Here is a 26,442-nt window from a genome sequence, read left to right as displayed (position 1 = left end):
GTGGCAGGGAGAATAAATGGTGGCATTATTTTATCTATAATGTTTGACATATTAGGAAAGAAAAAATCTGAACCGTAGAGAACGAAATGCAATTATCTCCTAAAACTGAATGATGTACAAATGAATGCTTGATATGACATCCTACACCTGTCTGTGTATGTGATAATGGCAAAAGAAAGGAGATAAATAAATACACTTTTTGGCATACACAATGCCTTACACATAATAAGCACTTAATAAGTGGGAGCCCCCTTAATGATGATGACGATTACATAGCCTGCCTGTGAAAGGGGCCAAAAGCACACAGATATCCCATCCCAGAACATGTACTACTCACAGAAGAGGTTACTTGCTTGATGGACAGATACAGTATGCCTGGATTTTGTTTCACAATCCGCAATGTGGGTAACAAATTCAATGTAAACACATCCATAATTCTGTCCTTAAAATATCTAATTTCTTGTTAACTGCTCAGAATTATCTGGTTAAAAATAGGGGTTTAGTATACAGCTTATACTTTCTGAACACATTATTAAAGACTATACATTAAAAAAGTGAGAGATATCACTCTGGCTGCATTGTAGAAAATGAAACCAAAGCGTACACAAAAGACTGAAAACCTTCAATGTGTGGAAAAGGTTTAGAATAGCGGTTACGGGCAAGGTGAAAGAAAGAAGATGGTAGTGTTGCTACTACTTACGTCCTCCAGAAGGTCCTCGGGCAGACTAACCCTGGTGCCCCCCAGGAGGCAGTCTTCCATAATACGAGTGCCATGGCCATCTCCACATGGACCCAGTTCCAGGGGATCCGTCAGCATATGGTCCAAGGAGTCCATTGTTTATGTTCCAAAGAAAATCTAGACAAATATATGCAGTCATACCTCCAGATAGAAAGGTAGGAATCCCAGGGGTCTGGTTGATACTAACACTCCTTCAAAAAATATTCTGGCCCAGAAAATAGTCAAACTCAAGTCCAGTTTTAATATTTTATCCTCCTATCTTAACTACAGCTACACACCTCTTCTCTCTTCTACCACTGCATTCTCATCTCAATCTTCAAACCTTTTCTAGCAGGTCTCCTGCTGCTCAGAATGCTACTACAGTAACTCCCAAATCTGCAGAATTTCTTATACCTTCATTTTACACTTGAGCAAAGTGAGACTTAGAGATTAAACAGATAACTGATAAACAGATCAGAGTTCATAACTTAAAACTTCTGAGGCCAATAATCTCTCTACCATAAGATAATTTCTTGGGGTGCCTGGGTGGCTCGGTTGGTTACGCATCTTCCTTCGGCTCAGGGCATGATCCCCGGGTCCTGAGATCTAGCCCTGCATCAGGCTCTCTGCTCACTTCTCCTTCTCCCTCTGTCCCTCCCCCTGCTCGTGCTCACTCACTCTCTCCCTCTCTCAAATAAATAGATAAAATCTTTAAAAGATAATAATTAAAAAATAATTTCTTTAACAATTATTGCTTTGTTTTTTTAGTAATTCTTTGTTATGCTTTCATAAAGAAAAAATCAACCATACAGACTAGTAAAGCTCAGATATACAGACTAGTAAGACAATAAATTATTTAATGAGGGCCTATTAAGTGCCTGGCCTTTCATGAATCTCATTTAATTCCTACAACTGTGCAACACAGGGTCATCAGATCTATTCTACAGATACTAAAACTGAGGATCAAAGTAGATAAATAACTTGCCCAATCTCAGCAGTAATGAATGAATGAAACTCAGGTCTGTCTGACTACAAACACACATTCTTAACACTACACCTCCTATATAAACTGTCAATTGCAATTTTGAAAGGGGAGCATGTTAATATGACTTTAGTCCACATAAACTCTGGGGTCTCGGGACGCCTGGGTGGCTCTCTAAGCGTCTGCCTTTGGCTCAGGTCCTGATCCCAGGCTCCTGGGATGAGTCCCACAGCAGGCTCCTTGCTCAGGAGGGAGGCTGCTTCTCCCTCTGCCTGCCCTCACTGCTTGTGCTCTCCCTCACTCGCTCTCTGTCTCAGAGACAAATAAAATCTTAAAAAAAACAAAAACAAAAACAAAACAACCTGGAGTCTCCAAGCATTTGACCACACCACCAGTAAACTTAGTAGCTAATCTGCCAACTAAAGGTCCATCTGGTATTTGTAACCATGTAAATATAATGCTATTTTTTTCCTTCCTGTAATAAATGAACACTGCTGATCTTCTTTGTAAATGTACATATCAACACATCTTCAGAGGGGTGTCTGGGGGGCACAGTCCGTTAAGGGTCCAACTCTTCTTGGTTTTGCTCAGGCTGTAATCTCAGGGTCGTGAGATCAAGCTCTGTATCGGGCTCCATGCTCAGCGGGGAATCCACTTGAGATTCTCCCTCTCCCACTGCTCCTCCCACTAATGTTCTCTCAAATAAATGAGTCCTTAAAAAAGAAAAAAAAGGGACGCCTGGGTGGCTCAGTGCGTTAAAGCCTCTGCCTTCTGCTCAGGACATGATCCCAGAGTCCTGGGATGGAGCCCCACGTTGGGCTCTCTGCTCAGCGGGGAGCCTGCTTCCTTCCCTCTCTCTCTGCCTGCCTTTCTGCCCACTTGTGATCTCCGTCTCCGTCTGTCAAATAAATAAATAAAATCTAAAAAAAAAAAAAAAAGAAAGAAAGAAAGAAAAAATCTTCAGAAAGCATCTCATTAGGCTAATGGCCTGAATCAGCTGTAAAGCTGAGGCCAAAGGACTGAACTAAACAGGACCACAAGGAGTATGAACTCAATCACTCTACAAACATTTGCTAAATCAATTCTATCTCCTATTCCTACCAAATGGACTAAGAAGCACAATAAAATGGAAAGAAAAAAACAAAACAAAACAGACTTAACAGTCAAAATGCCAAACTTCTAGCCTAATCTCGGTGACTTTAGGCAAAATTCTTACCTTGCCAGGTGTCAATTTCCTTATCTGTAAGACAAAGGGGAGTTGTACCAGGTCCTCTGTACAGTTATTTTCAATCTTGGAATCCTACAATAAATAATCTCCAGATGGATGACAGTTTATATGACTTAATGCAGTCACAGAAACACAGTAATGTAACGACTTCTGATCCCAAAATTCTTAAATGATAAAAAGCAGAGCTGTAATACCACTACTAAAATAAGCATCTTCCCACAAATTATCTCAAGTTATCTTTTAGAGATTTCAGATGTATGTACAGATACTGCAGGAAGATTAGTGTTGGACAAACCAGACGGTCTCCAAACAATTGTGCTCCATCACCTTTCAGTACATGGGGAATGATAACATCCTGACCATTGCTGGTACCTAAGTAACTGAAGCAGGTGAGAAAGCACATGGCGCATGAGTTTAACAAAACTTTTAAATAGAAAAATTGGCAGAAGCAACCTGATGCTTAGAGCAAGGCACTGTTCACAGAATTGACATAGAACAGGACAGTAACTGCAAAGCCAGTATTCTGACTCTTAGGAGGATCACCCCTGTTTCACAACTTGTTCACAAGTTTCTTCAACTATGATGGATGTGTAGCTAAATTTAATCTATTGGAGTGGCAACCTTTGCCCTGCTACTATTCTGAATAGGATCTCAAAACACAAAAAGCAGGGAGCTGCCAGAGGATTGAAACCCCGGAAGCCAAGGATTTCTGAGTCTTGCGGCGTCCTGAACCTCTGTACCGGACCGGGAGGGTGTCTCCCGATGGCTCTTCCTCTGCACCTGGGCTAGCCTTGCCTCTTGGACCCTCCCCAACGCAAAAGCTAAACCCTGGGCTGCTTCCGGAGCAAACGCCCGCTCCAAATTCGCCGCCCCTGCAACTAAACCCCTCCCCAGCCAACCCCGCCCTGCCCAAGGCCCAGGTACCGCCCCTCTAAACTGCACCTCTGCGCCCACGGCCCCTCCCCCACACCGTGCCTAACCCTAACCCCCACCCACCCGGCAGCCCGGCTCCCAACACGCCCGCTCCCCTGCCCCAGGCCCACAAGAGCAGCGACCCTCGGAGACCCAGCCGCTCCCCCCCTCCTCTCCCCGGCTACACTTTAACCCTTTCGCCGTCCTGGGCCCGCCCTCACCTGAGTCGCAGGCGCGGATCTCCCAACCCGCAGCGCTTCTCGGCCCGCGGGCTCCCGGACGCGCTCGCTCCCGCAAGGCGTCTCGGTGCGTGCACGCTCCGGGCTCGGCGGCGGAAGGGGCGGGGTTGCGCGGGGCGGGACCTGGAGGGTGCCGGGGGCGGGGCCTCGCGGGGCGGGGCCTGGGGCGGTGCGAGCCCGCGCTGCTGGGTTTGGGTTGCAGTTTTCACGCGGCCCTTGGTGTCACCTGCCGTGGAAGCTTTTTCAGAAAGAATGGTGTCGGTAGCCTTTACCTGGCCGCGAACTGAGGCCCGTGAATGGTGAATGCAATTTTATTCGCCAGCGTTTGCAGAGAGTATACTCTGTCCCAGACACTATGCTAAGCACTTTCTAGCCCCTATCTTTGTACTACAGCTGTCTGCTCTTATGCACTATTCCCATTTTACAGCTAAGGAAACTGCAGTTTCTTGAGTTTCAGGGAGGAAGGAAAACACAGGAGCCTGTGCCCTTGCGTATCCCCGTATCTTCCTCCTGTCCCTGGGCCCCTGACCTTCGGAAAGAAAGTATAAACACGTCGAAGAAATACATTTAAAATTAAACTCGATAACATTCCTCTGTTAAGAATCTAGGCCCCATGGGACGCCTGGGTGGCTCAGTTGGTTGGGCGACTGCCTTCGGCTCAGGTGATGATCCCAGCGGCCTGGGATCGAGTCCCACATCGGGCTCCTTGCTGGGCGGGGAGCCTGCTTCTCCCTCTGCCTTTGCCTGCCATTCTGCCTGTGCTAGCATCTGTCTTCGGCTCAGGTCGCGTCCCTGAGTCCTGGGATTAAGTCCTGCATGGGGCTCCCTGCTCCTCTATAGTTTGATGCTCCCTCTGACCCTCCCTCCTCTCGTGCTCTCTCTCAATCTCTCAAATAAATAAATAAAATCTTGAAGAAAAAAAAAAGAATCTAGGTCCCTTTCTTATTCACTAGGTCTTATTTAGAACAGCTTCAGACTACTTAATCCACAGAGTCTCCCACCGGGTCGTGCAGAGACCGCCCTCAGGTCTCTCGATTGGATGGAAATGTGTCGGGGAAGCTGATAGGTCAAACTAATGTTCCTCCCTTGTTGGAAAACAGTGCCCACCAGCCCTTAGTTCCTGCCTATTAGACCATTGGGAGGTTCTTCAATTAGAAAACACGAAGTAGAAGGACAGGGGAACACCATTCCATAGTTGTCATCCCTGAGTTCCCTTACATTGTGTCTCTGACCAGACCAGCGTCAACCGAAGAGTCAAAACATTATAAATTGTAACGAACAAAATTAGTTAAGAGATAACTCTCGATTTCGGGTCAGGTCAGATCTCAGGGCTCTGAGATAGAGCTGCACTACGCCTCTTGGCTCAGACCCGAGCCAACTGCCCCTTCCCCCTCCCAGCTCACTCAGGCACGTTCTCTATCTCTCTAAAATAAATAAAAATATTTTTTTAAATTAACAATCCCAGTAGTTCTTGTAGCTTCACACATACAAACAAGGAAGATGTTTATTAAAAAAAATATTTATTAATTTTTACACCTGCTGAGTAGCACAAGACTATTAACACTATAACTCACTGAATGTACATTAAATGTTCACATTTAAATAACAGGACAGGGTCAATATTTTCAACCTGTGGGTCAACTTCAGCATCTCATGAAGTGCTTTTTAGCCCTAGATATCTTGAGAGTTTTTTGAAAGGATAATTCCAAATCAGAAAACAATTCAAGAAGATCAAAGCAATAGGTTTTTCCAGAATAATAGGAATTTTACATGATGAAATGTCTATTTATGTGAGCACAAATCAAACAATAAAAATGTAAAATCTGTATGGAACCTACTCCAAAATTTTCACACTGCACTGATTGAAGTTTAGAGTGCCAATATGTCCTAAGAGAGGCCACAATATAAACATTGGCTACATATTTTTTTTTCCGTTTTGGTCTTCAGATGGCTTATAATCCACCACCTCTTCAAATCCAAGTCCTTTTGAAAAATCTGTTAACTTGGAATGGACGTGCAGAATACCTGATCTTAGAGAAGTGTTGTTTGGCTTGACGGCCACCTGCATCTCTGGTTGATAATATACAAATTGGTTTTAGATCCTTTGTTTATTCCACATAAGTACAAAAAGAGAAAAAGAAAAAACTTAGATGAGAAAGAAACAGAGTCCTTCCAAACTACTTTCTTCTGTGTATTTTACAACTTGAAATAACTGGCATAAAATGAACATTCCGTTCAGTGATAGTTTTCTCTTGTAATCAATAAGTTATTCCTGAGGGAAGGGGAAGTACCTTGCTCATTCAAATTAAAAAGGACCCAATAGGGCCAGACTTAAGGTATAAAAATTAAACTGGACCTTTAGCAAAGTCTAATACTCTTCGCCTAGCAAGTCTTTCTAGACTGGACACTGGGATATTTACAGTTATTATACTGCAGGACTCTGGAACCCAGAGTCTCTGTTTTGTGACTCAGGATCAATATTTTCTATGGAAAACATCAACATTACATCTTTGTTACCAAAGATAGAGTCCATCCTTAGTTTCTACACATTTACCAAGTGACTTTCTCAAGCTCCCTTAGTCCCCAGGTTTTCAGGGATAACTAAATAAATGAGGTCTCAAAAATAAAGTGCAAAATCTACATATTAGTAAAGTTATTTCAACAGAATCGTTTCTTTTTCCAAAAGGTGTCTTTACCATAAAGAAGCTACTATACTTTCTTAGTTTATAGAACCAGTTTTTACCCAGAAATGTAAATAAAACAGATTAGCTAACTTCATTTGAAATTGAAATTAGATCTTTCTGTTCAGGAGTGATAAGTTCCATCACAGGATAATTACTCTAAAAATGTGTTAGTATGTCACAAAAAATTGTTAAAATACATACCGATTTCTGCAATGTTTTATGTGTACAATTGGAATGCACAGTAAAAAGGAGGGAAGTATTTTCCCCATTGAATTCATAGCCAACAAGACAGCAAACAGGAACACATATAAGAAAAGCTATTGCTGAGGCAGATTTTTTTCCTCCCAAGTGACAGTATAAAAAGCATAAAGATTGGATTTCTTTCATATCCCTTATAATTACCTTGACATATAAATGGTCCCCACGTTCTTATTTTTCCCCTAAGTGTGAAGTTGGTCATCTTTCCAAAAGGTCCAGGTGAGTTACAATATGTCTAAGTTAAAAGTGTTAAAAAAAAAAAAAATAAGGAGGGCCACCTTTCCAACCAAACTTAAAGAATGTTCATTTTAAGACAGCATGAGAAGTACTAAAATACACTGAATGATGTGAGAGTCGGATGTACACCTGCTAATAACAAGGAATTAATCCTGTACCAATGAATGGTAAATGGATCCTGCAAGGCAGGACAAGGTTTCAGTGCTTTTCACTTTAACGATATGTAATTATCTTAGTAATTTTTCCTGGTACCGAGATCTCAAACACCTCCTTCTTAATACACCACAACCAGAGAATGGGAGGCAAAGCTTTAATGTGGGAGTTTAAATTCCGCTGACATCAAACAAACCTTTTCTCCTACAGAGAGTCTACCGTGGTGGAGTAACGAGGTAAGACCTACCAGAACAGGAGGTTCTTGCCTCAGCGGCTGAAGGCCAGCGCCTGTGCAAAGCACTACCAATAGTAGCCCAAAGAGGCAAGTTATTGTCGTGGTTGTTTTAAATCAGCAATAAGAAAAATCTAGATGACGGTTTTTCCTTCAGAACATCACTGTCAAACCTCTGTTTCATCATCTTTATTTTCATATTCAATAGGCTTCCCTTGTTAAATTACTGAAAATGCAAACTCAGAAGATGAAGCAGTTCTGACCGAATAAAATGCCCCTCTCCTTCAGCGCCATGGCTTGGAATGAAGAAGTCCAGTGGCCATGGACTTGGCACATCCTTTCTCCACCTTTGGTACAAACGTGATATACCACTTAATGTTTCCGCAAAGGAAAAGTAAGGCCTATCAATGTGTTAAAAAACCAACTCGAGAGTAAGGCGAAGTTTCTCCACCTTGAAATCCACTTTCCCCTGAAAGATCTCCATTCCATGGCAGAAGCTCTTAGGGTTTGAAGAGTCAATTTGGTAAAGATGACCTTGATAAAAGGAGCCCCGGTGTGTGTAGAGTGTCAAAACTGTGGTTTCCAAATTCTTGAGCGAATGATAAATCTTAAAAAAAGAGTTCCAAGTGTCAGAAGTTTTCAGACTTATGGATGAGAAAAGACATGATGTGACTGCTGGATTCAAGCTCAAGGGTAGACGTTAAGGTTTAGTGATATGCACTTCACTGCTCCCATTCCCGTTGGTGGTGGTTGTAATGATATACTGTGTGGACTGCTGCTGGCTGGTGGTCTGGGGGTCCAAGTCACTGTGTGTAGCTGGCTGAACCTGGACTCCCGCGGAGAGAGCAGAAGCTTGCTTTTCCTCCAATTCTGGTTGACTTTCTGATAACACATAATGACCCTAGAATAAAAAAAGATCTTTAGAAATCTGAAGTCTTGAAGGAGTGGGGGAGGTTCTGGGTGGAGAGAAAAAGAAGGAATATGAAAGGAAATGTTACAAGGTAACACCAAAATAGGCCCCTATGTGAGTACTTTGGAGGGGATGAATCAGAGTTAATAGACTGCGAAGGTATTTTAAGGGACCGCCTTAGGTGTTCTACCAAATGATACAGTGAAGAGCTCCAGGTACAGAAATTTGCATCACAATCATGACCAATGTGGCAAAGGAAACATGGGCTACTGTACCGCTCTTAAGAATTTAGATATTCATAAAGTAAGATTGCTGTCTATTACAATTTAAGAGTAATACAAAAGAGATCACAGAAGAGATATTTAAAGTTTCCTTAAAGTGGCAGAATGGCGGGGCACCTGCATGGCTCAGTTGGTTAACCAATTGCCTTTAGCTCGAGTCCTGATCCTGGAACCCCGGGATCAAGTCCCCCATTGGGCTCCCTGCTCAGCAGGGAGACTGCCTCTCCCTCTGACCCTCTCCTCTCTTATGCTCTCTCTCACTCAAATAAATAAATAAAATCTTAAAAAAAAAAAAGAGGCAGAATGGCTCCCAAGACAGGGAGTCAAGATCAGTGGTTCCTAGACGTCAGAATTTCACAGACCAGCAAATTAAAAGTAATAGTAAGTATTCCAAAATTTTATTTTGCCAAGAAAAGTCATTTTTAAGATGCTACTATCAAATCAGAGAAATTTTAACACTCAAAAGTATAAGAAGAACACGATCTTAGAACAAAGTCCCTTACCCTGAATCAATTTAGCTTTATGAAAACATGCATTGTCATTATTTTTCCTCTGATCATGAAAACTTCACAGACGTGGAGCTAACTATTTCCTTAAGTTAACGTTTTTAAAGCACGAATGTGTCCCTTGGCAGGGTGATCGGTCTGCTATTTAGGCTAAGAAAAAAGAAGTCACGGAGGAAAACCCAGGCAGTGGCCTTTTCAAGCACTGTCTAGAAAAAAAAAGTCAGAGACAAATACCCATTTGATTTACCTAGGGCCACGTGCTCAGAGTTCACACTCACCAATCTCTGATTATGATTTAGTTTCCCATGTGGGTCTTTCTCAAGCAGGAGGAGGCCAAGTTCTCAGCCTGGGGTCCGTGGACTACTAGGTGGTCCACAGGTAGGCTTGAGCGATTCTATGAACCCTGGAAAATGTACATTAAATGTGTGTGTGTGTGCATGTGTGTGTATTATGGCAGGAGGAGGGGAACATCCTTGGCTATAATCAGATTTTCAAATGAGTTCCTGGCCCAAAAAAGGTAAAGAGTCAATGGGTCCCACAGGGAGTAAAAATTTCACTGATTATGCCTATGAGACTCTTCCATTTCATATTAGTCATTGTTTTCACGGACAATAGTGTTACTCTGGATTTACACATCTCTCCTAAGTCTAGTTAATGTGAGTTTGTGTGCTAAGAAATGGGTAAGCTCTCAGTATGTTTTGGGGGAAAATATCAGGTTTTTTTGTTTTTTTTTAAATTTTTTTTTATTTATTTGTCAGAAAGAGAGAGTGCGAGCACAACAGGGGAAGCAGTAGGCAGAGGGAGAATCAGGCTCCCTGCTGAGCAAGGAGCCCAATGCGGGACTTGATCCCAGGACCATGGGATCATGACCGGAGGCAAAGCCACCCAGGTGACGCAAAAAATCAGGTTTTGGGGCCACCAGACTACTCTGCTGCTCTTTGAGACATCTTGGGAAAGAGTCTTCCCCTGGGAACATCCCAATATCCCTAGCCACTTATGAGTATGTTTCTTAATTTAAATTTACATACTGTTTTCTAATTACTTATAGACAGGCCAGCACAAACCAGTGAAGATAAAAACACAGGTAGCAGATAAAATCAACACTGACCTGCCTAATCTAAATAGAACAAGATAATTCATGCCAATGTTTTTCTCCCAAGGGGAGGCGGGGGGACTATGCTGACTATTTAAAATAGCTTAAAAGAGCTCCATAACAGATTCATTCTACTATTCTCTCCCAACCCAGCTGAGGACCAATAGTCATGAATACTTCCCAGAAAGCACGTAAAAAAGGTGATCAACTACGATTCTTTACACGTATGGATCTAGGAGATTCTTTACAGTCATTAATTGCGTGGGTATTTATTGACCATTTGCTATACGCCAGCCTCCTGGGCAAGGCACTGAGAATAAAGAGGTAAAGACCAAGACCCGGCTTTCAAGGAATTCACTGTCTGCTGGGAAAAGACAGACTGGAAACCAGTGATTAATATACACTATAATAAGGGTTATAACATAGCTCCACAAGGAGTTAGAGGAGTACAGAGGAGGTACTTCTAACTCAGGTAAGGAGAGCTGAGGAGTAGGAAATGGGGGTTCGTGGAGACTGGTGTAGTATAACGGACAGGAAAGTCCTCCGGAGGTCACTTACCGGCGTAACCGCCTTTACTTGGCCAGTGGTGACGGGAGTGGCCACACCACTGTCTGTAATCACGAACTGACCTGGGGGAAGTGTCATCATTTGAATCTCCGATGCTGAAAAACAGGAAATATCCATACTTCAGTGGTTTCAGATTTTAATACAAGTTGTAGAAACAAATACCTAGCAAGGGACCACATCCCTCTTTGAGACATTTTCCATAGATTTGCTTGCCGTTAGTCTTATGATATGACTTCCCCATACTCTGATAAGGATGATCATAGAAAGTTAACCCAGAGTTAGCAAATATCAGAAACAATCAATGCATCTGCCCTGAACATGACTTCGGAATATCCATAAGACAAATATTTAATAATTTTTTTAAAACCTCGGAATAAGTTACAAAGGTTTACCTGTTAGCTCAATATTTTTATCCTTTAATTTGGGATTTGAATCACTGACAGTGTACCCACTATTGCCTACTAATCACAATGTAATCTAACTTGAATTTTTATTTCACCACCAGTGTTATTAAAGCAAATTAAAAACAAAGCTCACCCTACCATCCAGCTGGTCTTTACATAATATTTTATATATATAATATACATGGTCTTTATATAATATTTCCTTCTAAAAGGAACCAGAGCTTCTGGCTTCTGTCTGATTCCAAAGCTGGTGTAGGAAACATTACAGGATAAGCCTACGTCATAAGATGAGCTGGGATCATACCAGCATGCAAGCTGCTGTAAGAGACAAGGGGTCACATAGAAGAGACACAGGGGCCAATGTGAAGATGCTCCCGTTGGCCAACGACATTATAATCTGAGCATCAGTAAGGGTAATGACTGCAACAGCCTGAAATATATTTACTATGATGACATTCATGAGACTACAATGATAGTAAGACACACACACATACCCCTCATTGGTCACCTTGGATAATACTAGGAAAGAACTCATTATTTTGAAAACTGGGAAAGAAAAGAGATGAACTGGATATTTAAAGCATTTATCCTGCCCTTCTGTGCAAAATGTACCTCAGAGTAACCTATTAGTCAAGGTAAAGATTTTTTCTTTTTTTTTTTTAATTTATTTGACAGACAGAGATCACAAGCAGGCAGAGAGAGAGGAGGAAGCAGGCTCCCTGCCGAGCGGAGAGCCCGACTCGGGGCTCAATCCAAGGACCCTGGGATCATGACCCAAGCTGAAGGCAGAGGCTTTAACCCACTGAGCCACCCAGGCGCCCCAAGATTTTTTCTTTATAGGAGTTTTCTGGGGGTACCTGGCTGGCCCAGTTGGTGGAGTGCGCGACTCTTGATCTTGGGGTTGTGAGTTTTGAGCCCTATGTTGGGTGTAGAGATCACTTAAAAATAAAATCTTAAAAAAAAGAAAAAAAGAAGAAGAAGTTTTCTAAATGATAAGTAAAGAATGATAGAATCAGACTACGACAGCTCTGCAATCCATAACGAAGCAGAGGAGCAGAGGGAGAAGGCAGCCACCAAACATCATGTGCCTCCTGCAGAAGTCCACACCACCAGCCAGAACTGTCTTGGAGGAAAAAAAAAAAAAAAAGAACCTAAATTTGGTCAAGTCTCCAGTCTACGGGAAAGAAAAGGAACAGAAGAAAGCATCTTAAATGATAATATAGGGATGACAACAGCAAAAACCAAAACATGAGAAATTCTACAGAACAAATGACCCAGTTTCTTCAACACATAAACTGCAATTTAAAAGAGAGAGTATACAATAAATAAATAAATAAATGAATGTGTCAATAGGATCTAATTAATTTTCATTAATCACTAATAAATATCACTACATTCCTAAAAGAAAAAAAAAACAAAAGAGAATGAATACATACAAAAACAAAAACAAAAACAAAAACAAACCCTCAAGGGCTGTTTGGTCAGTGGAGCACGTGACTCTTAATCTCAGTGTCATGGGTTTGAGCCCCATATTGGGTGTAAAGATTACTTAAAATAATAAAATCTTTTTAAAAAATCCCTCAAAAGACATAACCAATTGCAATGCACGAGCCTTATTTAGAACTCAATTTGAAAAAACCAACCATTAAATAAAAATTTAAGAGGGGAGCCTGGGTGGATCAGTCATTTAAGTGACTACCTTTGGCTCAGGTCATGATCCCAGGTCCTGGGATTGAGCCCTGCATAGGGCTCACTGCTCAGCAGGGATCCTGCTTTTCCCTCTTCCTCTACCCCTCCACTGCTTGTGCTCTCTCTCTGTCTCTGTCAAATAAATAAATAAAATCTTTAAAAAAAATTTATGAGACAATCACAGAAATACAAACAGTGGATATTTGATGGTTATTAAAGAATTACTGTCATGTATTTTTAGGTTTGATAACTGCACTGGAGTTGCACCTTAAAAAATATTTATGTGGGCACCTAGGTGGCTCAGTCAGTTGAACATGAGACTCTTGGTTTTGGTTCCAGTCATGATCTCAGGGTTGTCAGACCAAGCCCTGCATCAGGCTCCATGCTCAGTAAGGAATCTGGTTTGGAGTCTCTCTCTCCCTCTCCCCCAAACACTCCCAAGAGTACTCTACATAAATAAATAAATAAATAAATAAATAAATAAATAAATAAATAAAACTTTTTTAAAATATTTATGGATGAAATAATACAGATTATTATACAGTTGGGGGATTAGAAGAGAATGATGGGAGTACAGATGAGACAACCTGAGTTGGTAACTAAAGTTGGATAATGGGCACAAAGGCATTCATTATACTATTCTATTTTTGTGTATTTTTAATGTTTCCCCTAATAAACAACTTCAATTCCAGAATCTTTTCTCCAGGTTTTCTATTATTCCCATGGCAGTCATTTCACCTTTCTTTCACAGGAATTAAACTTAGTATAAATGTCTACTTAACAGGGTTCTCCTGGTAGTTACCATGAGTAGGAGTCTTTCCCCAACTAGAAACAAGACTCAGCCCTCATTGTGACGACCAAAATTTAAGAGAACAGATTGTAAAAATAACAAGAACATAGAGTTTGAGCCTAATTCCATACCAAACCCACATAACACAGCCAAAGATCAAGGACAATGGAGACAGACTCAGAGAAAGAAATCAATAGTAGGAGGACGGCCAGCACTGGCCTTCCCAACTTCTCAGCCCCTACTGCTCCTAGTTGCTACTATCGACATCTAGCTATTCCTCTGTTTTAGATCTTCACCATAAAGATCTCAAGCCTTCCAGCTCATATCCAAGGCTGCCATTCCCACCAAAACTGTTAACTACTAGGATCTTCAGCCGCCATCCTTTTGCTGCTTCTGTAGCACTAATCTCAGGGTTTTGAAAGCCATCCACTCATCTCTCTATCTCTACTGGATAATGATCTCTGAGTCAAAGTCAAAGACTATCTTATAAGGAGAGGCCACACTGTGTGGTGGTTTGGAGTTCCAAGCCTCTAGTTACCAGCTGGGTTCCTTGGCCAAGTTACTCTGTGTCTGAGTTTCCCTATCTATAAAGTGCAAATAACAACTGTATTTACAGGTTGTTGTGAATACTGAATGTCATATGTATGTGGCTTAGAACCATTCCTGGCACCTAGTGAGAGCTTAATGAAAGCTGGCTAACATTACTACTGTGTGGTGTTACTGATGGGAATGTCAATATTAATTTTTTGTATAGCCAGGGTCTAGCACATCCGCTTATACAAAGATTCTATTCAACAAATGTTGATGGAAGAGATGACTCACCACCATCAATATACCCTAGATTCATCTATTCTGCTATCAAGTCCCTCCGCCTACACTTTCTCCGGCAGTACTCCTGATGGCTCTGAAATGGGTCACTCTCTGAGATCAGAACACCGCCTTGAATTTGGTCATGAAACTCGTTCAAGGATACGCACCACAGAATGTAGAAAATGGCCAATGATACTTTAACCCAGAAAATTTATTCTAAAGCTGATAAAATTATGACCCTTGACTGTAGATTTCCCACCCATGAGCTAGACCCCCATCTCTGGTTCTGACTTACAGTAGCCACGGAAGGAATTCCAAGTGTTGGGCAGGTAGGTGTGTTGTACAGAGGAACCCTGCTGCTGCTGCTGGAGAGCCTGGCCTGGCGTGGAGGCACCACCTTGGATATGGGAGGGGCTAAGCCCTTGCTGGGACTGCTGGGAGGCAGGGCTCAAGGGCTGCCCAGCTACCTAGAGAGAAAGACAAGGCACAAGTAGAAAACTAATCACTTCCAATATAGTTAAGACTCACAAATAACTGAAGGAAGTAAATCTGGCTAGCATGAATGATAACACTGAAAGTGTGGTTGCTAAAATAATAATATTTTAAATAAGAAGAGGATTAATGAAAAGGAATCATAACTATCAAAACCCAATTCATTTTCTAAGGATTATCTATAAGAATATCCAAAAAATTAATTTCACTAAGCTCATTAGAAAGATAAATGAATGAAAGTCTAATTATCTTAATTACATTAAGATTTTTAAAAATTGAGGAGCTAAAGAGCTTGCCTATGTCACAGAGCAAATCTATAACACAAACTGAAGCAGAACCCAGAAATCATCATTTCCACTGAGTACACTGGGAAATCCCACCCATTTAGTGGAGATAAACACAGGTGTGGAGGCAGACATCCAGAGAGAGGCTTATTTCTGTCCACAGGATAGAGCCCAAGCTCCACAGTTTGCCCTGCAAGCCCTCCAGATTCCAGCTCCAAACTACCTTCCCAAATTCTCTCCCAAACATCATTTCCTGTTAGTAAACTAAACAGTTTCCCATAAATGTACCAGTTTCCCACCTCTGAGCCTTTACTCACAATGAGAGAGTATTTGGATCCTAATGTCTTGCCCAACTACCATGTCAAAATCATACCCCTCCTTCAAGACCTAACTCAGATACCACTTCCACAGAAATCTCCTTGATTCCCTGCTAAACGTAATCTTTCCCTCTTCTGAAAGCCCAGAACTTATCTATATAGCCACATCAACCTCAGACCCAGACAAGACCCATCCTTAGACCATGGCCCTGGAATATGTGTCCCCTTCTAGGTGACACTTGGGAACCAGAGTCCCCCATTCCCTGTGGAAATGGCCCTGCACCCACTTCCAGGGCCTGCACAAGTCTCTTGCCTGGGCCTGTCATCTTGCAGGGGTCCTACCTCTTGGATGTGGGCTCCTCTAAGGATATCTGGCCACAGGGGACCAAGGGGGTAGCTGTGGGATCACCTTTGCAGGGATGTGGAAGTAGCTGGGACACGTGGGTTGGGGTGTCCACACGGGTACACAGAAGGCTCTGTGAGGTGCAGGATGGAGGCTGAGTGAGAAGAAATGGAGAACAGTCTTGGGGAAGGTTGTCCCTGAGCCACCACCTTCTGAGAAGGAGTCCCTCCAGCCTAGGGTTCCTTTGAGAAACTTGTAAGTGTGATACCTGTGGTGGTGGGAAAGACGGGCCCCTTGTTGACAGAGGTGACTGTCTGGGACGAGAAAAAGTGACAGAAACCTCACAGCCGCTGAACCTCACACTAGAAGGAAGAGAGCGGCCATCAGATGGCAAGCAGCAGAGCCTCCCATCCCCAATGTCCCCCAGTAAACAGGAAGGCAGAGAAAGTGTATGTTTATCCTGTGGATTTCCACAGCAGCTTGAAGGGCACAGAGCCAGCAAGGGAGGGAGAAATCCTTCTCTCTCTTCTTCCCGCCCCAGCCTGGCAGCTGCCAGCACCGCCCATACGTTTGGCAGGAAGGCAAGTAATTTCCAATCAGCACTAACCATGTTACTTAGTATCAATTGTTACTTAGCATATATTTTTCAATTTTGTTATTATGAAAATATGTGTCAAGTAGGAAGGCAGAACATACATTTTTTTAAAGTCTTTATTTAAATTCTAATTAGTTGGGGCGCCTGGGTGGCTCAGTCAGTTAAGTGTCTGACTCTTGATTTCGGTTCAGGTTGTGATCTCAGGGTGGTGAGATCGAGCCCCCTGTTGGGCTCCCTCCTCAGTGGGGAGTCTGCTTCTCCCTCTCCTTCTGCCCCTTACCCTGCTCATGCTTGCCCTCTCTCTCTCTCAAATAAATAAATAAAATCTTTAAAAGAGAGAGTCTGTTTCTTGGTTTGCCCCCTCTCTCTTTTTCTTCCCTTTGCTCATGTGTTTTGATTCTTAAATTACACATATGAGTGAAATCATATGGTATCTGTCTTTCTCTGACAGACTTATTTCACTTAGCATAATAGTCTCTAGCTCCATCCATGTAGTTGCAAAGAACATATTTTATTTAACAGTTTGTTAGCTTGATTTGAAACTTTAAACTGCCTCGACACACGGCACGCAGGCTTTCGTTTGTACTCTTGTTCTGGAACCTGTCAATATCAGAAGTGGGCCTACATGTGTCCTTTCTGGTTCAAATACCTTCGCTTCATATCCTGTTTGCTTCTGTATATATGTCATAACCCTACTAGACTCCAAGCTTGGAGGGCAAGACCTAGAAACGTTTCATGCAAAGGGTAAGATTGTAAGAAATATTATTTGAATGGATGTAGCTATGCTGTCTCTATCATACAAACACAATAATACGCCACAAAGTCACGGTTCCAAAATTCAAGGAACAACTTAGCAACTGCATGCTATCAGAGAGCCATTCAGAACAGGAAGCAAAGGCCAAGGCCGTCCCTAGAATGTGAGATCACAGGGCTCCTTCTGCTCAGGGGAAGCTCATCACTTAATGCAAGTGTGCCCATAATGCCAATATAAAACCCAGAGGCAAAGGCAGGACCTTTCATGAAGGCCTCAAAATCATTTCAATAGCCAAGGTACCTAGGTCTGAAGATGATGTCTCTTCACTCGTATGAACGTTCCCGGGTCCCCAAGACCACACTGCCCTCGGCGAACTGTCGGAGGACGTACCTGGGATGACGAGGGGGTAGAGGAAGTGGGCTCTGTGACTTGGATGTGTTGCACCTGGATGGCATGCTGGGTGTAGGTCTGAGGGTCGTGGAGCTGGCCAACGTCCACAGTGGACTGCTGAGACTGGTGTGGGGAAGTGGCCTGGGGGATGGGAAGACGAAACGCACACTAATTAAGGGGAAGGGAAATCCTTCCGGAGAAAACCTTCAGCTGCACCAATACCCCAGCAGGAGAGCAGATGGAACTTCACATCCGGGGCTTCGCTCCCAGAGAGCTCACACCTCAGCCACGCTGGTAAGCGTTAGCAAAGACGATTGTTCTTAAAAGTTACACTTAAAAAACATAAGCCGCTAATGCTATTTAATTCTGAAAGAGAAGGGCAGAAAGGGAAATACAGCTCCTCATCATAAGATGAATGAGAAGCTCTCAGGAATCAAAAGTCCTTTTCCCTTAAGTTTCATTTAATTTAATGCCTTACCCTTGACAAGAGAATTTGCTTTCAGCTACTGACCCACTACAAGAGTGGTCCCCAACCCTTTTTAGGTACCCCAGACATCTCTGAAAATCTGGCTAAAGTATAGTCCCTTTTTCCAGAATAATGTACATATACATCACACTTCACAGGCAATCCCAGGGATTCATAGGTTCCTCCAAAGCCTGAAGTTAAGAAATACCCCATAAGAAAAACAAGAGAAAGAACAGTCTATGACAGTAGCAACTCCTCCTTTCCTGCTCTGGTATTCATCCAGAATTTTCAGACCAAATTAGTTCAAAGCAACAGGTTTGATCATTTGTGCCTTGAATACACTTCCTCAGCATAATTAAATGAAACAATAGTTCTGGGAGGATTTCTTCTTTTAGCTCCCTCATCAGTGAGAATGAGCTACCAATTATCTGGTAGAAGGAACAGAATTACACCTCTGTACTAATAATATGCTGATACTCAAAACTCAAGATCGTTCTTTACAACCTCCTTTTCGATACCCAAGTCAGCACGTACCAAACTAATTCCCCACCAAGTAGTCAACTTCGGAGCTCAAGGACTCAGAAGAGGCTCTGAAAGATCACGGGGGACTGTCCCGGGTAGCACAGGAGGACAGTATACATGGCAGCCCGAAACGGCTAGACTGCTCTTGAGAGAAATCTCTTACACCGCTAATTCCACAGCCCTATACAGCGAGAGTTTTACAACAAAAGCCTTAGACTCAGACCTTACACGCAAAGCACGTGACGTGGAATCCAACTCTAGGTCTGAGAACTGGGTGCTTTTGTTGACCACCGCCCCCCACCCCAGCCCCGCCATATTGGCTAGTGGCCATATGACACTGGTGAAGGTGAAGAGAAACATGTATACCGGAGCCACTTGAACCACTTGAAGCTGTATGTGCTGAGGCTGCTGAAGACCGGATGTCGACTGAGACACGGGAATGTACTGAATTCTCTGGTAGTCCCCCTGTGATGTTCGGTAATCTGTGGTTAAGGTCTGGGACAGTTCTGTCATGGCTTGGGTTAGGAGGTCTGTTGTCTAGAAAAGTCACAAAAACCACATTAGCTGGTGACACTACTGCTTGTACAAATTAGCCCTGAGCTCAGGCAGGAGAAATCCGAAGGTGAGAAGATACTGGAAGATTACCCATGTGTCTGCATCTGCCTGTCTGTGTCAGCCCCAGTGGAGCTACCAGAGAGGTTCTGACAGTCTCCCAGCACAGAAGCAGCACTGAACATTTCTTGCTGCCCCTTCTACGGGGAGCTTTGGAAAGTATCAACCAGGAGACCAACCTTATATAAGCGTAATGCCCTGGGTAGAAAACTGAAGGATAATGGGCTACCTTTGTAGCCAATTATAGAGCAAGTTAGACATGGCTTTGGCATCGGAAGCCGTGATGGGCACCAAAGGGGATGAGGTGCCCTTACCAGCCACACACTTACCACAACGGTCTCCCCGGTAGCACTGTCTGTGGTTAACACAGCTGGGGTAGCACTGATCACAGCTGTTGTCAGTGGTGGATGTAAGGTGTTAGGGAGCTGGGCATACTCTGGATGCTTCTTTCGAATGTGCTGTACCATCTTGGTCTGGAAGAGTATGGCAAAACCAAGAATCATTACTAGAGTTAGTTATTTGCCATTTTTCTCAAACCCAAACCCTGCCAAGAGTCCTAAAGTCTTTCCGGATTTGCCTTCAAAGAAAGAAGGTATGGTGCTCCTCCCAAAGCAGCACAGGGTTTGCAATAGAAAAAGAAGAGGCGGAGAAGAAACTGAACACCCATGGGATCCCACACCATCAGGCAAGGGCAGCACACCTCACTCATGGTAACCCCTCATCCCCCCAGTACCTGCAGCAACCAATCACAAGCTTCCCGCCCCCCACAACCAAGAATGACCCCCTTTTCAAGATCTATCATGTAAGTTCCTACATACTTCCTACAGAAGTAGGAAGTTCCTAGAAGTCAACCTATAGAAGTAAACCTATAGAAGAAGCAAACCTGCAGAAGTTCCTAAGGAAGTAAACCTGAGCTCATAAGGCAGGAGCATAAACTATTCTAACACAAAACCTTCAGCAGACCAAGGGAAAAGGAAACCAACAGAATGCTCAGATTATGTATGAGATACACTAACTCTGGGGAAATTCCACATACCCTCTTCCCATTCTGGATTTACAGTTCCTATTCTCAGGAAGTAGCTCCTTTGCCATCTGAACTAGGAAAACACCTCTGACAGCCCCATCAATCCAGAAGAAGCCAACTGCCACCTTCTCTTAGGAGATTCCTTCAGTAATGACCTTGATTCAGATGCCTTCAAAGCCCTTCCCATACCTTGCTGCTGTACTGTTTGGAGCAGTGAGGGCAGCAGACAGGAGGGGTGGCTATCGTGCCCGTGAGCTGGGTGTGGGTGCTCAGCATGGGGTCTGGCTCTCCCGGGCCAGCTGGACGGAGTTTGCGAATGCTTGGTGGGAGCTCAGCCCCTGGATGGTTCTTCAGAATATGGGCTTTTCGCTTGCTGGCACTTTTGTAAACCTGCAATTCAAAAGCTTTGTCACGAAAGCAGCATATGGTTCCACCTTCTTACTTTAAAGCACACTCTCTAACAATTCTGTTGTTAGATAGGAGAAATGAGGAAAGGTATTCAGGTAGCCCAAAATAAAATATATGAACAGCTATACTGAAGGATATATAAAATAAGAACATAATGTAGATAGACTAGGCATCTCTCTAGAATTTATACGTGTAAGATAGTAATAATAAAAATACCCCTTACCCTTTAGTTTAAGAGGTAGATACACAGTCACAGAAAAAGAATTGTTTCAAAGCCCAGATCCCACTTAGCCTTTCTACAAAAGCTCTCATATGTTTACTAGATGCCAAAGAATCTTCCAAAATGGCAAATCTATAAGTGACTAGTACCTCCAATGGTAAATCTATGCTTTAAAAAGTTTCCCAGTTTTAAGCTAACACAACTACATCGTGTAAGGAAACAATATTACAATGAAACAATAGGTGTATATTTGGGTTTTTTGTAACTGCACAAAAGTAAGGATGAAATAGTACAGTCTTCCACCGCAAAACTTGTCCACATCCTACTCAATCTTCTAGAAATCCCAAACCCACTGTATATATTTTACAAGTAGGATGATAAACAATTTCGCTTTAGAGCCTAGGAATTTAAAATGAATTTATATACTAAGCCCTTGGTAAGCCTCTACTTTTAAAACAAAACCACAGAGAGAAGGAAAAACGTTAAACACAAAGTCAACTAATGCTTAGGAAAAAAATTTTGGCTTAAAATGAGACTGAATGGAAAACTACTGAGAGCCAGGGGACCATCTGTTAAGAGTAACTGTAAGATCCCAGTATATTTATACATGCAGACAAAGGGCTCCCAGAGACACATCCCAGCGTGGATAGTTTCCTTTTACCTTATCACAATACTGACAAAAGTAGTCGCGGTTGGGCTTTATGATGGGGAGGGTTAGCTCCGGCACCTCCTCTATCTTCATGTCTGGGTGCCTCTTTGATAAGTGATTTACCTAAAGGGGAAAAAAGCAAATGAGAAAAAGAGAACCCACTACAAAGAGAAGCGAACCAAACGCTCTGGTCTTGACTGCCAGAAGATGGAATCCTCTGAAGCCATGCCCCAAAACAGTAAGGCACGTGGCCAGATCCAGCATCTCCAGGCAAATGTGACACGAAGCCTTAATAGTCACAGTTAGCAGGAGCTACCAGTCATTCAGCAAATCACTGAAGGGTCACTGTGGATTCCACGATGGGAAAGGGAAAAGCACGAACCCGGTGCACACGCCCTGCTTTGAAGGGCAGTTTCCTACTTCTGCTCTTTTGCAGCAGTAAAGGGGAGGCATTAAAGGAACCACTGGGGAGAAGAACAAACCCCACCAGAAAGGATGTTCAGGAACCCAAGAGAGAAGGAAATGAAACAGAAGGGCAGAGACTGGGCAGGGTAAAGCAAAAGAAAACTCGTAATAAGAAGTGACAGAGAAAGACTCGTCCCAAGAGGTCAGGAGAAATGAGCTGTGCCACAGGAGGGCAAAGGGAGACTGGGAAGAACTCCAAATTGGGCGTCAGGTGCTCCTGGCTTTTCCCCTGGCCCCTGACAAAACCTACTGAGAGTTTCACACAGAATAGTGCACAGAAGCCATCACCATAAACAGAAGCGGGTGGGTCTGGTAGCCGCTTGGCACTGACCAGCATGCCTCGTCTCCGGAAGCCCATCATACACAGGCGGCACTTGAACGTGAAGCTGTCGTAGTCCGTGGACGTGATGCGAGGCTTGAACGTCTTGGAGCGGCTGATGCGGTCAGCCTTCTTGGCCTCCCTCTCAGGGTTGTGCATTCTCTGCATATGTTCCCGTAGCTTGTCTTTCCGCTAGTTAGAGAGAATGTTTGAAAAGGCAGGGGAGGGGGCAGCGAGGGCAGAAAATTTTTAATTGAAGGGATTAAAGAAAGCAATACAAGCTACCAGTAAGCACAACCTACCAAGAGGCATCTGAGTTGCTAGGGTGCTGGAACAGACAAGGACATGGCAAAACTCTGTCTGCTAGCAAATAAGTGTGCTCCACTGAGCCTTGCCTTTTGGGAAGGGAGAAATTATGTGTATTATGGAGAAGATCAAAGGATAATGGAATAAACTCGGTATTAAGAATTACAAGACAGAGGCGTTAAGCATCTGCCTTAGGCTCAGGTCACGACCCCAAGGCCCTGGGATCCAGCTCCGCATCGGGCTCCCTGCTCAGTGGGAAGCCTGCTTCTTCCTCTGCCTCTGCCTGCTGTTCCCCCTATCAAATAAGATCTTTAAAAAAAAAATTTACAAGATAAATTGATAATGAATGATAGGTAATACTGTATTTACAAAGTCAGTTCCCACACATTTTAACAAACATTATGATGCTCTTCCAAATCCCACATAAATTTAAGTATTTCTCATCTTCTGGATTTAGAAGTTCATGTAAATAATCACACTGCCCACAGGGATGGAGCATATGGTCTAGGTCACAGGTCTTAGTCTGACAACCTAATCTAGTGCTACATGTTTATACAAGTGCATAGAGAGAAAATCAGGCAGAGCCTATCCCAAGGGAAAAAAAATTCAGAAACATGCCAGCTCCCTTCTTCAGCATTTCTCTCTTCTCTTGGACATGATTAAACTCTTGTAGGCCTGATAAAGATTCGGAGCCTTCCCACCAGAACAGCTCTCCCCACATTTTGGTATAAGGACTTTTATTTAACCACTGCCTTTTTTCAGCACGTTCATCTAACAAGTATTTCTCGAGTGCCCATCGAGTATTGGGAACCATTCGAAGTTCAGAGTTCAACGCTAGGACCCCCTCACTTACCTCCTTCTTCTGCTGCCACGGATCGAACACGACCACTCTCTCCTCCCACCCCACCCACCCCATTCCCGGGAAGCCCATCAGAGAATTTCATCGTCTCCTACTCTGCAGTGAAGTCTGGATTACAAGCCCTGTCCTAAATAACAGTATTTCTGAATGTCTTTAGATAAAGCTCAACACCTCAGACTTCTGTTACATTTCTACTTTTTCCCCAGCATTGGTATTCACTAATTTCCCCCCACCCATTCTCTTTAAAGGACCCACTTACTGAAACTGAATCATTACATAAGCCTGAAAGCCTCCTCCTCCTACTACACCCAGCTCCGCATACACATTCGCTGAAGGCCATTTCTCAGCATTTTCCATCCTAACGGCCCTAAAACCAATCCATTATGCCCCACTCTCTCCTCCTGCCTAAACCCTGCTGCTGGATCAGCAATGTTCCCAAATATCTAGCCTCCCAAGCTGCAAAGCCCAATTTCTCTCTGTCCACCCATCAGCCTGGCATCCAGACACAAAGTCCTACCAATTCTCCCTCAGACGTTTGTCTTGAATATGGGCCCTCTTCTCCATGCCCATTGCCTGGGCCTTAGTTCAGCCCAGCTGTAAAATGCCCCTGGAGAGTCTTTACCCCTCTCCCTGTCCTCCTCCCATACCTTTCTCTAGCAGGCTCCCTCTTCCCCATCCTTCAGGGAATTCAAGTGTCACCTATACCCCAAATCAGATCAAATCCTTCTCGTGGCATTTTTTTTCCTCTATTACAGTAGCAGAAATAATTTTTTTGAAGTTTTATTTACTTAAGTAATTTCTACACCCAACCTGGGTCTCAAGCTCATGACCCTGAGATCAAGAGTCGAGTGTCCTTCCGACGGAGCCAGCCAGCTCCCCCAGAAGCAGTAACAATTTTCAATGCACCTGTCAGATTTCCTCTTTAAAGTGAGAGCACCTGAAAGTCAAGAGGTCCTACCTTTTGGAGCTTGTAGTAGGACAATTACAATTCAGTAGAAGTGCTACAACAGGCTCACAAGTTAAGGGTTCTATGGGAATACATAGGAGAAGCACTTAATCCGGGGAGGGGGGCAAAAAGAAATGCCTCTGTATGAAGTGACATCAGCCAGGTGGAAGGATGAGAGAGTCTGAAAGTGTATTTCAAGCAGTGGGTTGAGAAGGAGAACAGATGCAAAGCCCGCGGGAGAGTCAGACGACATGCCACACTGCAGTAAACCCCACAGTTCAGCAGAGCGGAGTACAAAGGGGAAGGGAGAACTGCACAGGTAACTGGGAGGCAGGTCCTGTTTTTAACTAGAGTTTGGGTGACACACACTATTATATCAGTTTCAGGTGTACAACACAGTGAGTTGACAACTCTCACCATATATTCTATTATGGAAGCCAGATCTTGTGGTGGCTTTTTTTTTTTTAAGTAAGCCTTTATGCCCAATGTCGGGTGACCTGAGAGCAAGAGTTGCATGCTCTACTGACTGAAACAGCCAGGTGCCCCTTGGGGTGACTTCTAAGTGATAAGCACTTTGAAATCTATCTAAGAGGCTATTAAAATTAAAGGGTTTTTCTGAAGGCACAGGACATCCAATTTGTTCTCTAGAAAAATAACTCATTATAGTCTGAAAAATGAATTGTAGATAGGTTGTGCTTTTATACTGTGTCAACTCAGCTAAGGAGAACTAACTGTATTGACACGGATCCCCTTCCTAGCATGGTTCTCAGTCTTCACGAGGAGACAGGCTCACACCAGACTGGAAGACGGGAAGGAAGCAGTGGCCAGGATGCTCCAGGAGCCAGAGGTGCATTGCCGGGATGGCTCTGCTCACCCTCGCTGGCTCCTACTGAGCCATCAGCTCTCCTGCTGAGAGCAGGCACCTCGGGCAACTCCATGTCCACTACCACAGGTAGGAAGATTCCTCTGTGGCCAGCACCAGCTCTCTTTCATGAGCGCACTGAAGGTGCCTGGGTCCCCAGATTCCCAGGGAAGTGCCCGTTGTCCACCCGGACCAGGGCTGCAGAAGGGTGCATTAGTGACTTCTCTCCAATCCTCCAACTTCTGCCAGATCCTTGCTTCTCTATCTTCTTCTATGATGTTCTTATTCCTGTAAGAAACTCCCTTGCTGCATAACTCTAGTGGGTTTGCGTTCCTGTTTGAACCCTATCCTAATACATCGGGTGAGAGTGAAAGAGAAAGTGAAAGGAGCAAGGTGTTTCACATGCCTGGTGCTAAAATGAGATCAGGCACAAAAGAGAAAACAAAAAAATATCAAATATCAAATGGTAGGATGGATGGATGAACAATCTGTTAACATCATAAGACAGGGATCCTCTTAGATAGATTGTTGGTGGTGTTTTTTAATTAAAAAACGAAAAAGAGGGGCACCTCAGTTACTCAGTAGGTTAAGCCTCTGCCTTCGGCTCGGGTCATGATCTCAGGGTCCTGGGATCGAGCCCCGCATCAGGCTCTCTGCTCAGTGGGGAGCCTGTTTCCACCGCCCCCCTCTCTCTCTGCCTGCCTCTCTGCCTACTTGTGATCTCTGTCTGTCAAATAAATAAATAAAATCTTTTTTAAAAATAAATAACTAATAATAATAATAATAAAAGAAATGAAAAAGAACCTAGGCCTATTTAGAGCTCACGTTAGAGTTCTCCACAAAGGCCCAAACTGTGCTACCATATACTGAATGCCAGCAGGATTATATTCCACGACATATGATGTTGAAGTTTGAA

General features: G+C 43.4%; 2 protein-coding genes across 2 annotated transcripts in view; both read right to left on the bottom strand.

Annotated features, from left to right (window-relative positions):
- Nucleotides 1–4,135, bottom strand: part of NFRKB (nuclear factor related to kappaB binding protein) — a 42,729-nt gene extending 38,594 nt beyond the window's left edge. The window contains exons 1-3 of the mRNA XM_080815839.1: nucleotides 4,062–4,135; nucleotides 2,917–3,000; nucleotides 701–856 (exon numbers count right to left, since the gene is read on the bottom strand). Coding sequence (XP_080671965.1) covers nucleotides 701–835 — 135 coding nt within the window. The 5' untranslated portion in view covers nucleotides 836–856; nucleotides 2,917–3,000; nucleotides 4,062–4,135. The remainder of the gene's footprint in view (nucleotides 1–700; nucleotides 857–2,916; nucleotides 3,001–4,061) is intronic.
- Nucleotides 4,136–5,588: 1,453 nt separating this feature from the next.
- PRDM10 (PR/SET domain 10) overlaps nucleotides 5,589–26,442 on the bottom strand; it is a gene marked incomplete at its 5' end in the record, with an annotated part of 60,164 nt that continues 39,310 nt past the window's right edge. Inside the window, 9 exons of the mRNA XM_080816898.1 lie at nucleotides 5,589–8,544; nucleotides 10,992–11,095; nucleotides 14,989–15,160; nucleotides 17,869–18,009; nucleotides 19,223–19,393; nucleotides 19,798–19,941; nucleotides 20,682–20,882; nucleotides 21,782–21,892; nucleotides 22,566–22,745. Of these exons, the coding sequence (XP_080673024.1) occupies nucleotides 8,344–8,544; nucleotides 10,992–11,095; nucleotides 14,989–15,160; nucleotides 17,869–18,009; nucleotides 19,223–19,393; nucleotides 19,798–19,941; nucleotides 20,682–20,882; nucleotides 21,782–21,892; nucleotides 22,566–22,745 (1,425 nt within the window). The 3' untranslated portion in view covers nucleotides 5,589–8,343. The remainder of the gene's footprint in view (nucleotides 8,545–10,991; nucleotides 11,096–14,988; nucleotides 15,161–17,868; nucleotides 18,010–19,222; nucleotides 19,394–19,797; nucleotides 19,942–20,681; nucleotides 20,883–21,781; nucleotides 21,893–22,565; nucleotides 22,746–26,442) is intronic.

Source organism: Martes martes, assembly GCF_963455335.1.
Source record: "Martes martes genome assembly, chromosome: 10".
In the NCBI taxonomy this organism is placed as follows: Eukaryota; Metazoa; Chordata; class Mammalia; order Carnivora; family Mustelidae; genus Martes; species Martes martes.
This window is presented reverse-complemented; position numbering and strand designations above follow the sequence as displayed.